Source organism: Aricia agestis, chromosome 5, assembly GCF_905147365.1.
Source record: "Aricia agestis chromosome 5, ilAriAges1.1, whole genome shotgun sequence".
NCBI lineage: Eukaryota > Metazoa > Arthropoda > Insecta > Lepidoptera > Lycaenidae > Aricia > Aricia agestis.
In genome coordinates, this window is record NC_056410.1 from 11,101,276 (window position 1) to 11,114,319 (window position 13,044).

The 13,044-nt window shown below is 39.1% G+C and overlaps 1 protein-coding gene across 5 annotated transcripts in view; it reads left to right on the plus strand.

The window, feature by feature from the left end:
* Positions 1-13,044, plus strand: part of LOC121726857 (protein roadkill) — a 60,360-nt gene that overhangs the window by 42,159 nt on the left and 5,157 nt on the right. For all 5 annotated transcript variants that reach the window (XM_042114464.1, XM_042114465.1, XM_042114466.1 and 2 more), the window contains 4 exons: positions 781-943; positions 7,149-7,486; positions 8,037-8,278; positions 10,335-10,513. In XM_042114464.1, coding sequence (XP_041970398.1) covers positions 869-943; positions 7,149-7,486; positions 8,037-8,278; positions 10,335-10,513 — 834 coding nt within the window. In that variant the 5' untranslated portion in view covers positions 781-868. The remainder of the gene's footprint in view (positions 1-780; positions 944-7,148; positions 7,487-8,036; positions 8,279-10,334; positions 10,514-13,044) is intronic.

Sequence of the window (13,044 nt, forward strand, 5' to 3'; positions counted from 1 at the left end):
TTATACTTTTGGCTTTAATGTTTTTCGTCGTTTGTGAGTCTAGTGCTGCTCTGCCCTTGTTGGCAAAACTAAAATGTCAAAGTTAAGTAGGCACTTATTAAAACATTTCTAGCCAAATACGTCTCCAATATTCACTGCCATTGGACAAGAAATATCCTCTACAAATAATAATTATTAATCTGCTACTACTCCCAAACTTTATTCACACAAAATTTTGGTGAAATTATAAAGTACTGCACACCGTAGCCAAAAATAGCCAACATTTTTGCGAAATGTTCGTACTAACTGTACATCAACTCACCATAATATTGAGGAATGACTTCTTTACTTCACAATTCTCACGTTACGTTATTATCTAACATCTCTTAAGTGAGGAACCGTCTCCTCAACTCCTGGCTGACACAGGCACGACGGATCGTCCTTCAACTTGAATCTATGCAAGCAGAAGGCAAATCCGCCGTGTCCGGTCAGAATCTGTGGTGTGTGGTGTGTTATGTCTATCTTTTTGACAATCCTATATGCAGCAGCATCACTTGGGAAAAAGAGCTTCGTGACTCCGGCCGTCCCTCCCATTTCATATCTCCTGTCCCATTCCTCAATCGTATCCTCTCTCAAGATACGCTTGACGAATATTGACATATTACACCTCTAAGGTATCGAGTAGACGTAATAGTTTATTAAAACGATCTCCTTGCACAAGAACCTTCTGTATATCCAATAACATAATATTAGATTAAAGAGTTGTAATTCGTTGTATGACCGTATCCTGTGATGTTTCAGGCTCGCTTCAGGCAGCGAGTGCGGCGGCGGCGGAGTGGGCGGCGCGCCCGCCCCACAGTCGGCGCGGGTGACGTCCAACGCCGGCGGCATGGCGGTCACCCGCGTGCCCAGCCCGCTGCACGACGGCAACACGCCCGTCGCCGAGAACTGGTGCTTCACACAGGTGGGTCTCTGGATTTATGTATAGGCAGTATAGGCCATGGCCTATGGGCGGCAGCGTCCTATGGCGTCCTAGGATGGAGTTTGTCAGAGTTCGTACATAGGGGCGGCAAAATTAAAGGGGCCCTGGTGGGTATGCGTAGTGCGACAAGAATATACCTCTAGATTCTAGACACCTACCATAACATTATTCAAACTCAGAGGTATCGAATGATAAGGCAAATATTATGACTTACCGCAACATTTTATAAGAAGTCCACGGAGCTCGCGCATGGTTTAAGTTGATTGCACATATTTTGTCAGCACCGTACGCGCTGTACGCGTCGAACGCACCGCATAGCACACGATTGTCGCGCGTGTGTGGACTGCGGACGAATGTGCGAGGTGTCACATTATTGAATAAAACGAATTCTAAAATGCGGCGCGTTCGGCGCGTGCGAGCTGAGAAATGTGCGATGACCATTACATTGCAAAATGCAAACGAGACAGTACTTCAGTCCGGACCAACGCCTACAACTTTACAAGGCGCAGGTTCGGCCTCATATGGAATATTGTTCTCACCTCTGGGCAGGGGCGCCAAAATACCAACTGCTCCCTCTGGATCGTATCCAACGAAGGGCCGCTCGAATTGTTAACTGCCATGGTGTTTCAAACAGCTTGGACCCCTTGGAATTACGCCGAGGTGTAGCTTCATTCTGCATCCTCTAACGGTTGTATTACGGGGGCGCTTTGAAGAATTGTTCGGAATCATACCACCTGCAACTTTTCGCCATCGTCCCACGCGAAAAATATACCATTCTCATCACCTTGATGAGTGGCAGTCTTTCACGGTGCGTTTCTCGCGTAACTTTCTGCCGCGCACTGTAAAACTCTGGAACGAACTGTCCAGCAGCTTTTCCGGGCCTATACGACCTGCAAACCTTCAAGAAGAGAACGTATTCCCTCTTAAAAGGCCGGCAACGCACCTGCAGCTCTTCTGATGTTGCGAGTGTCCATGGGCGACGGTAGTTGCTTTCCATCAGGTGACCCGTTTGCTCGTTTTCCCCCTCATTTTATAAAAAAAATGACCTATTCAGGAAAAAGACGTTCAGGAAAATGAGGAATTCACTAAATTCGTTTATAATTAAGTATTGATATAAAGAAAACTAAGAAAATTATTAAGAACTTAGAAATGTTGCGGGCCTTTATAACTTGGTATAAAAAAAAGTAGTGAAAAACAGACAAATATTGGCACACATCGAGAAATGTAAATGACGTCTTATTTGGAAATTTTTGTACAACGTATTTCAAAGACTCACCTGCATAAAACGAAGACCTCTATCCACACCAAAGCACTGCGATCAAATAAAGTGAGCCAGCAGATTTTATCGCAAAATAGGTTTCAACCCGTCACGTTGAGTATATCGGCAAGGCATTCAAAACAAACAATGCGCAGGACAATGACGCGAATTTTATGAACATTTTAAAAATATAATTTTTAGTTATTTAATGTAAGTTGATGTGTTATTTGTTGGTATCGGATAGTTTATTAGTTCTTTATCTTAAAATTAACATTAAATTTTTAATCCTTTCTAGCTCATTTTTTTTTATAAATAATAAATTGTAAGTGGCAGTATCGAAACGACACGCAAAAATTTCATAATTTGGTACTTTTTTTATAATAACTTTTGAAATATTAACTCTACTTTCAAATAGTTTTAGCAGCATTTTCGTAAGTTAATTAGACATTGAAATGTGTAATGTTACATCAAATTTACGAAGGTGTTTTGAACCCAACTTCGAAGACATGAATTTAGTCTCTCTCAAATATTCGCCCTAGTCGATTTGCGCTATACTTCCTGCGGACAGGGTGTAAGAACGCGTTGAAGTCATATGTATAGTCAAACAAAGCGGCTTACCGTCGCGGATCGTTAACTCGGTATACCTATGGACAATATACAGTATAGACAATGGATGTATACTTTAGATAACAAATCATTAATTAATGCCGTCTTGTATCTCCACTTACTACTTTCTATTCCGTAAGTGCAGTTGATAATGTCCACAATAATAGCTAGATATTGCCCACAACTTTGTTCACACAAATTTATTTATAGTGCGGACTGCGGGAATCGTTCATTTTCCAGGAAAGTTTTGTATTCTATGACAGTTTTAAGGGAATTAAAAGAAATTAAAAGTGTCTCCATATCGAATTTCATCATAATCGGTTCAGAGATGTATGTAGAAATAAGACAAATAGGCACATTTTCTTCATTCATACTATTAGTATGTAAGTATGGGTAGTCCATACCTCAACAAGATAGAGAATGTGATATTGAAATGTTACGTATGTAATGCGGTGATTGTGTTAATACGAAACAACAAGGAAGCGAGCCGAGCGTGGACATTCTGCGCGCGTGTGTCAAAGCCCATAGGATGAGGTCTTGTTCTCGGATTTTGAATTCAAATTGATTGATAATTTGATAATTGCAACGATTTGCCGCCGTCGCGTTTGTTGCCTGTAAATGGCACTCGTTGACATATCTGTAGGAAATGTATCGTAACTTCAACGAGTTTCGTCGAGACTGTAAGTCACCGCGGTATTTAAATATCCGTGTTTAATATTACTAGAGATCGCCCAATGGTCGAAATTCGACCTTACTTGCAACGACATTAGGACTACTACCTATATTTTGTATTAAATACTTCATCATAGTTTTTTTCAATTCTTGTCTCTGGGACTCAGATGATCTCAGACTGGCCGTTTACGCATTGTTTTATAGTATCTAAAATTAAATTTAAAAAAAAACATTTTCAATTTGTCAACTTGTTGTCAGCAGACTTCAACCATAAATAAAAGAGTATAATTCGTATGTATAGGCTTGTCACTCAAAAATCTGTCATTTTTCCTAGTAGTAGTGTCGTAGTATGTGTAACGTTTAATTTGTTAAAAATATATACGATAAAAGCATAATTTTAAAATAATATTAGCTCGATGCACTCCTTCACCATATAAACTATAACTGTGCGAAATTTCATGCACCTACGTTTCCCCATTTTTCGTAAAAAGGGTTACAAAGTTTTTCTCTCACGTATTAATATATAGATTATACTAGTCGGTGCCTCCTATGAGTCAAGCGTATTAAATATCAAATGAAGTAGGCATGTATTATAAAAAATTAGAACGACCGTTGCATGAGTGACGAGCGACGTCCTCGCTACCCGCCGACCCGGTACTGACTTTTTTTGGAACTTTTTACCAAAATCTCTTTAATTCGCAACGGCTAACGGGACATTTGACTGGTCGGTGGTCACACAATACGGTTAAGTGTTAATAAAGTCATTCACTGCACCTGCGGAACGACGTGACGCGTTGCCACGCTAAAGTGTAACAGATGTTTTGCTATTCCCTAATTCACATTAACTTTTTTCGCATCTGCCAGGCGTCCAGGCGAACTGTTTATCAATATCTTCTTTGATTTTCTTTTTTCTTTTTAATTAAGAGTTTTGCAAATGAAGGTAGAGCAGCCTTTCCCAAAGTGGGCAATAACGCCACCTTGTGGGCGCTGAAGATCTACAGGGGGGCGGTATGGGACCCAGAAAAAAATAGGGCGTTGTGTAGAGGCTTGGAGGGTGATTTATTTTATCTCGATGCATTTTAAATTAAAACTAGGGGGGCACTAAAACATAATCTTTTGTCAAAGTGGGCAGTAGACAAAATAAGTTTCGGAACCCCTGAGGTAGAGCTTTCCTTATTTTTCTCTTTCTGTTTACATTTACTCGATTTTGTGAGTTATGTGGAGTTTAAAATATTTGTTGAAAATATTAAATATATTTCGCTTAATAATAAATATTTTTCGCTTCAATTTTCCTGTTTTATTAATACATTACAATATATTTTATTATTAAAATAAAAACAAATTGTCGTCGGTGTTTTTTATATTTGACAAACTTTCCTCTGTATTTAAACTTAATGTTTTGTTGAGAAATCTGTAAAATTTACGCACGTGATTAAACTTCTATTTGTTGGTATCACGTGCTAAAATGTCTCTACGTCTGCCCTTCGTGTCACGTTTTCATAAACTTGAAATATAAACAATTCACTTCGTTTACTTGATTCTGTTTAATTAATATCGAGTTTCATAACAAGTTACACACCTACTACGTGATATTTATACGATTTGAATATTTTTCGCGTCAATTTTCCTGTTTTATGAATTCACTCCATTATCTACCGCGCTATACGTGCCGTGTAATAATAACAGAATCTGCTGAGCCAAGGTCGGCGTATTTTGATTTCCTACTTTTAGCAGATAAACAATTATTATGTGGACAATTTTAAATACTGAACAGGGAACTGGCTAATCGTGCTAAAGTTTGGACGGGTCGTAGGTACTACAGGGTGTAACAAAAATAAGTGATAATATTTTAGGGTATGTACGTGTTCCTTGTAGAGAGTTCACTGTGAAAGTAGCAGCGCTGAAAGACCAAAATTTTTTTTCACTTTTGTATGGGAAAACTCGTGACGCTCGGGCTTTTGCCCATACAAAAGATAAATTTTTTTTCATCTTTCAGCGCTGCCACTTTCACAGTGAACTCTCTACAAGGAACAGGTACACACCCTAAAGTATTATCACTCATTTTTGTTATACCCTGTATAAGTAGCTTGGGACGGTTAAGGTTTTTTGCAGAGGGGCTCCGCTGGGGATACCATTATGGAGGCTTAAGAATTCTGATTTCGCGAGCACCGTACCGGCTCATCCACTGGGATGATGCGGGCGGCCTTGCGCGGGTCGGTGACCGGGCGAAGACCCTCCCAGCACCGCAAGCCAACAGCCGCCGGGGGCAACGCCCGCCGCGCATCGCCTAGCCCTGACCTCGAGCTTTGCCCACCACCGGGATATCTCGTGTAAAAAGCGCCTATGTGCTCTCGCCGAGCGTAAATGTATGGTACCTGCTCTATCATAGCAGTACCGCTTGTATTACAAAATTCATGAAATATTAAGTGGTCCTCACTTAATATTTCATGAATTTATATATAAGGGGTTATAATACAATAAGTATTATAAACCCCTTCCCCTAAAATCGTTGTGGAGCTTACGCATACTCTACCTACCAGATGTTTTCGCATGTTCACGCGACCGCAGAATGTACCTCTATCGAAGCAATAAGACTAATACGAGTATGACAAAATTCATAAGTACCGAAGTCGAGCGTGGAGTATGTACAGGTAGGTAGTATTCGTACTCAAATAAAAAAATGCTGCATATTACAAAATACGTCATAGACTATCATAAACGAATATCAACGTAACATACAGGTTTTGGAAGTTAAAAGCCGAAGCTTTTACAGCGAACTGTATTTTGATTTTTGACGATGAATAGAAAATTATAGTTATGTGGCAAAACTTACCATTTACATTCGCTTAACTAAAATAAGCTTAACAATATGTGCTGATATTTGTTCCTCATTGCGAATCAGAGAATAAAGATGATTGTGACTCGCGCTGTTTGTTTTTTCGAGACAAGGCGCAAGTGAAATTCGTCCTTTATTTATTGTTTTTAACGACAAAGACACGTCATGACTTGGAAAAGAAGTAAAACGAGGAGTTGATGGTTTATTTTAAGAATCTAGGACGCAAATGGTACTAATAACTTATAATAACTTACTTATTACTAATAAGTAATCTGTTTTGGTAATTGGTGTTTATCAAAAAGGGATAAGTAAGGTCCTTTGCTAGAATTTACAAGTTAGTTGATGTATAATGTTGTAAATTGTACTTAATTAGCAGGCCGCAGGGTCCAAACTCCAACGTAATATAAATGACTAGAGGTAACGTGGAACCTCTAGTCATTTAGAAATGGAATTCTACACGGGAACCGCATATTTTCAAAAAGTAGCCTACTATGCCTATAATTCCTTTACATGTAATTGTATATCTGTACCAAATCACTTAAAGATCGGTCCAGTAGTTGAAGTAGTTCGTGAGATTAGCGCTTTCAATGAAAACAAATTGAGCTTCATAATATTATTAGTATAGAATATCTATATATATAAAAATGGATTTTCAAATGTGTTAGTCGCGCTAAACTCGAAAACGGCTGGACGGATTGGGCTGATTTTAGTCTTAAAATATTCGTAGAAGTACAGGGAAGGTTTTAAAGTGACACGAAGTTCACCGGGACAACTAGTAGATTATAAAAACTAACACTCCCTTTTGTTTGTTACAGGTTAAGGTGGTCAAATTTAGTTATATGTGGACGATAAACAATTTTAGTTTCTGTAGAGAAGAAATGGGTGAAGTGCTAAAATCATCGACTTTCTCAGCGGGTGCTAGTGACAAATTAAAGTGGTGTCTCCGCGTTAACCCCAAAGGGCTGGACGAGGAGAGCAAAGACTATTTATCGTTATATTTATTGTTAGTGTCGTGTAATAAATCAGAAGTGCGGGCGAAGTTTAAGTTCTCAATATTAAATGCCAAACGGGAGGAGACGAAGGCGATGGAGTCGCAGCGCGCCTACAGATTCGTGCAGGGCAAGGATTGGGGATTCAAGAAGTTTATCAGAAGGTACCCTTTTTCTCTACGTACTATAATGTAGTAACTAGTATTAGTAGGTAAGTATATTCAAATAGTTTGTTTTAACATTATGCAATTCGTAGAGTTTATTTATTTATTAGCAAGGATCAAAGTTTGTACTCGTACCTACCACGCATGCAAATTCGGAATGATAAGTAGTATGGTACGCTATAATAAGTAAAGTACCTTATTTTAATTCAAATGTTATAATTTCATAATTATTATCTAAGTAGTAGGTACACATAATTTTTTGCCTAAACTGCAAAATTAACTAGAATATAATAATGATGATTTTTTTGGTGGTAAATAATGTTGTAACTTGATAACTACGTCTATCAATTCGCAAATCGCCTTAAAAGTTACGATTTATATATCTTGAAGCTGCTTACTTTATACTGAGTAGCTGACAAAATTTTGGGACCACCTATTTGTCACTTATAATTAGGCGATTGTGCAACTGGCCATAACAATATTTTTACAATAGTCATAGTAGTGGGCAGTTTAAACTGTGGAAACTGACCATGCATCCGTCTGTTTCCAGGGATTTCCTATTAGACGAAGCGAACGGTCTGCTCCCCGAGGACAAGCTGACGATATTCTGCGAGGTGTCCGTGGTCGCGGATAGCATCAACATCAGCGGGCAGAGCAACGTGGTGCAGTTCAAGGTGCCCGAGTGCCGGCTGTCCGACGACCTAGGAGCGCTGTTTGATAATGAACGCTTCTCGGACGTCACGCTCGCGGTGGGGGGCAGGGAGTTCCAGGCGCACAAAGCGATATTAGCAGGTTGGTTTATGTCGATATGCAACATCTTCAACTAGATAATTATTATCCCTTTCGGGGTTCTTTTCTCTGCCCGAGAAAAGAACCCTGTTCGGTTTATATAAAACTAGCTGTTGCTCGCGACTTCGTCCGCGTAGACTACAGTTTATAGCGCGCGGTGTCAACAAAATTGGTGTCAAATTTAAAAGCTTTTTAAAACCCTGGTACCGCAAAGGTGCGGTTAAATCAAAATACCCAAAAACATCTGTGCATTTCATTTTTTTTAATTAAACTTTTTAAATTTTAAAGCTTATTTAGCCCTCCATTACACGACTTTAGCTTTACCCATAAACTATTTATCATTGATAGGTTTAAGGTTACGTCACTGCATAGAAAAAGTACTGAGAAGTGAGTTATTAAAAAACGTGTATATCAATCGAAAGAATCGGGAAACTCAACTCAAGATGATACCACCTCTTATAGAAAAACGTTTGAGTAAGCTCTAGCGCGATGTAGGCGACTCTTAGCGCCATCTGTTATGAATTTTTGGAACTAACTTAATTTGAACAAATTTACGCATAAACACCCCCCTTACAACCCCTTTTTCCAGTTAAAAAGTATCCTATATCCTTTCTCAGGCTTTAGACTATCTGTGTACAAAATTTCATTACAATCGGTTCAGTAGTTTTGGCGTGAAAGCGAGACAGACAGACAGAGATACTTTCGCATTTATAATATTAGTATAGATAAGGGGACAAACGAGCAAACGGGTCACCTGATGGAAAGCAACTTCCGTCGCCCATGAACACTCGCAATATCAGAAGAGCTGCAGGTGCGTTGCCGGCCTGTCAGTCAGATGTGATAATGTCATGGCTATAGGTACTTATTAGCGCGATGCAGGGTTGCTTGGCCAAAGGGCTAAGGGTGATATACAATATAAAATAATGCAAAAGCTAATAAACATAAATAAGTTTTACTCAATAAAACTGGGATATGAAAAATCTTATTATCTCAACCAACAAAACATTAAACTTGTTTATGTAAACATGACAACAAGTGGCAGATATAAAGAGGCTTTGTGTTAATTAGATAATACAAATACTATTGTAGATGATCATGAAATGCGACGTCGTTTGCACAACATTACCGCGGCTAACGTAATTAAATTCATCGATGGTATTTCCTTATTACTGTATAAATATTGGTAATTAATGTAAGTATAATAACAACGCGTTAACGGGTCGAGGTCGCTGCGATAATTCAATCTCTGGATTTTTCTATTTCGCGCGATAAATGCGAATTGCGACCCAAATCCGTTGACATCGTTTTAGCGGCCATCGCGGTTTCACGTCGGGATTTCGGCTCGGTACTTGGCTTAATGGGACATAAGAAGTAGTGTACGTACATATTTGTGATATTTTAATATTGTTATCATTAGAATTTAAAATTGCCTTAATCTGGAATGTGTTCTTAAATTTGGCAGTTTACTGGCCAGTGCCATCTGATGTCTCCGTAGCTAGTTCACCTCAATACAACCTATTACACATACTTTATCCATTTCTATTTTGTACTTGTAAAACTCAATTAGGAAAGTTAACATTTGGTTGAAACGTAATGGTAGAGTAAAACTCTACTACTTACATGTTTATCTCGTTCAGAGCAATGCCGTCCGTTACCGTCTTGTATTGTGTTGATGTTTGTCCCTGCCCGCGGCAGCGTTGTGGCGTGCAGTCCTTTCCGTCGCGATTTTTTGAGAGCTTTTCATATAAATTTTGTCATTTTATACTTTGAAGTTTTGTAACACGAGAGAAACTGATTCGTGGGCAGACAGATGGATTTATTTAATTGTGTCGGGTTTTGTCGAGTCCAGCTTAAGTTATTGACGTAAGCTGAACTCGACAAAACCTGACAAAATTATATCTGTCCAAGAATCAATTTCTCCCATGTTAAAAAAGTAACTGACTAACATAACTTAACCAAAATAACGTAGGTTTACCATCTGTATAAGAATCAATTTTTTGATAGAAGCAATATAGCATAATGTGAGTATAATAACACATATTATGTTGTCGGTTTCCAGCGCGGAGTCCGGTGTTCGCGGCGATGTTCGAGCACGAGATGGAGGAGCGCAAGCGGAACCGCGTGGACATCACCGACGTCGACCACGAGGTGCTGCGCGAGATGCTGCGCTTCATATACACCGACCGCGCGCCCAACCTCGACAAGATGGCCGACGACCTGCTCGCCGCCGCTGATAAGGTAAACATAATAATATAAGTACTATATTTCAAAAATTAAATCAAATATTTCTGACTATTCTAGATGACACTCGTAACTCCGTTGCGACAAAATTCGTTTATCGCGCGGGAACCGTACATTTTTCCGAGATAAGAAGCACAGACCGACAGACAAACAGACAAACTTTCGCATTTTTTTAAAATTAAATAAGGGAGCAAACGAGCAAACGGGTCACCTGATGGTAAGCAACTACCGTCGCCCATGGACACTCGCAACATCAGAAGAGCTGCGGGCGCGTTGCCGGCCTTTTTAGAAGGAATACGCTCTCTTCTTGAAGGTTTGCAGGTCGTATAGGTCCGGAAATACTGCTGGTGACAGTTCGTTCCAGAGTTTTACAGTGCGCGGCAGAAAGTTACGCGAAAAACGCACCGTGGAAGATTAAACGCATTAGTAATATTAGTATGGATAATGTTTAAAAAAGCTAGATTTTGCCCGCAATTTCTTTGCGCTTAAATTTGTTTTTCGCGCCCTTTCCCAATACAAAAGTCAAAAAGTCAAAACCAAATTTTATGCGTGAAAAGGTCGCTTTTATCTAATATCTAATATATAAAATAAGTCGGGTTTTCCTTCCTGACGCTATAACTCCAGAACGTACGAACCGATTTCCATGGTTTTGCATTCGTTAGAAAGGTCTCGGGCTTCGTGAGGTCTATAGCAAAAAAAATCAGAAAAAACTTCAAGAGAAACTCAGGAAAACAGGGAAAATCATTTTATGGCAAAACAATGTTTACCGGGACAGCTAGGTCTTAGTATAGTTTCATCTCATTAACGTCGCGCCTATCGCGTAGCCGGTTTCGAATAAAAGGGGCGATGAGCTGCAGTGCCCACTGCCCAACATTGGGAGAGCAATAGACCTTTAAATATCGGTTGGTCTGCTCCATGTTCGCGAAAAATTTTATCAATCTATAGCAGGGGCTCCCAAACTTATTTTGTCTATTGCCCACCTTGAGAACAAATTATGTTTCAGCGCCCCCCACTGTTTTAATTTAAAATGCATCCAGATGAAATGCAATTACAAATCGCCCCCCAGACTCTACACAACGCCCCCAATTTTTTTTCTGTGACCTGCACCGCCCCTTTCAGACTTTCATCGTCCACAAGGGGGCGTTATCGCCCACTTTGAGAAAGGCTGATCAATAGGGATTCAGATCCTGCTGTTATTCAAATTGCCGACGTGCTAATTAGTAACCACCAAGCCGTAGAGGTCGTCGCGGTATCACATACCTACTATAAATGGCAAATAACAGGTGACATGGAAGATAACCTTTCGCCAACCGGAGCAAGGCGAAAGCGGCGGCGCTCACGTTTATTATCACGAGAATGTTATTGTTTAAATAAATTAAACATTAGTTAAGTTGATGGCTTATTAAAATATAGGTAAGCTTTTGGTTCTAAAGAATAACGTTTTTGTAGTTTTTCATAAAGGTTACCTGAGCGACGAAATCATGAAATATCTGTTAAAAATCTCTGTTACTTGATAAAGAAGACTATGTATTCTTTAGATCAGTGGTTTAAGGTTTTCAGCCTATGGCGGGTTAGGTTAGTTTCAGTAAAAACCAACAAATATTAAAAAGATCGATATATTTAGTAGGAGCATTTTAACAAAAGGGTATAAACATAACATACATATCTATATATTAATACGTGAGCCAAAAACTTTGTATCCTTTTTAACGAAAAATGGGGAAACCTAGGTGAATGAAATTTTTCACAGTTATAGTTTATATGGTAAAGGAGTGCATCGAGTTAATATTATTTTGAAATTATGCTTTTATCATACATATTTTTAAGAAATAAAACATTACACACACTACAACACACATACTAGAAAAAATGACAGATTTTTGAGTGACAAGCTATACGAATTATACTTTCTTATTTATGGTTGAAGTCTGTTGACAACAAGGTAACAAATTGAAAATGGATTATAGTTTTTTTTTTATTGAATTTTAGATACTATTAGACAATGCTTACACGACCAGTCTGAGATCAGCTGAGTCCCTTAGAGACAAGAGTTGAAAAAAATATGATAAAGTCAATATTTTTTTGCAAAATATAGGTAGTAGTCCTAATGTCGTTGAAATTAAGGTCGAATTTCGACCATTGGGTGATCTCTAGTTGAATATAAAGGATATGTCATATAACATAAGAAAATCGTGGGTCGCATCACAAGAGGGTTGAAAAACATTGGTTTAAAAATTATGTATGTATTTATGTCCATTTGAACAAAATTAAATGGAAGTGCCTCCGCTGCCGGCGCCGGTTGCCAAAATCTTACTTTTTGGTAACTGAAAAAAAGGTAGTAAAGCTAAGGTAAATAAATTTGTTTATCGGCACTGGAACCTAGCGTTTTACGCATTTTCACCGGCTCCCATTGTGAGTGCCAGCGCCTACAGCCGTTGTTTTATATCTCGGCTGCCTCCAGTACCTGTATAGGTACTGCCTGTTCCCATTACTGATATTTTTGGTAGCCGGCGCCGGCAGCGGAGGCAC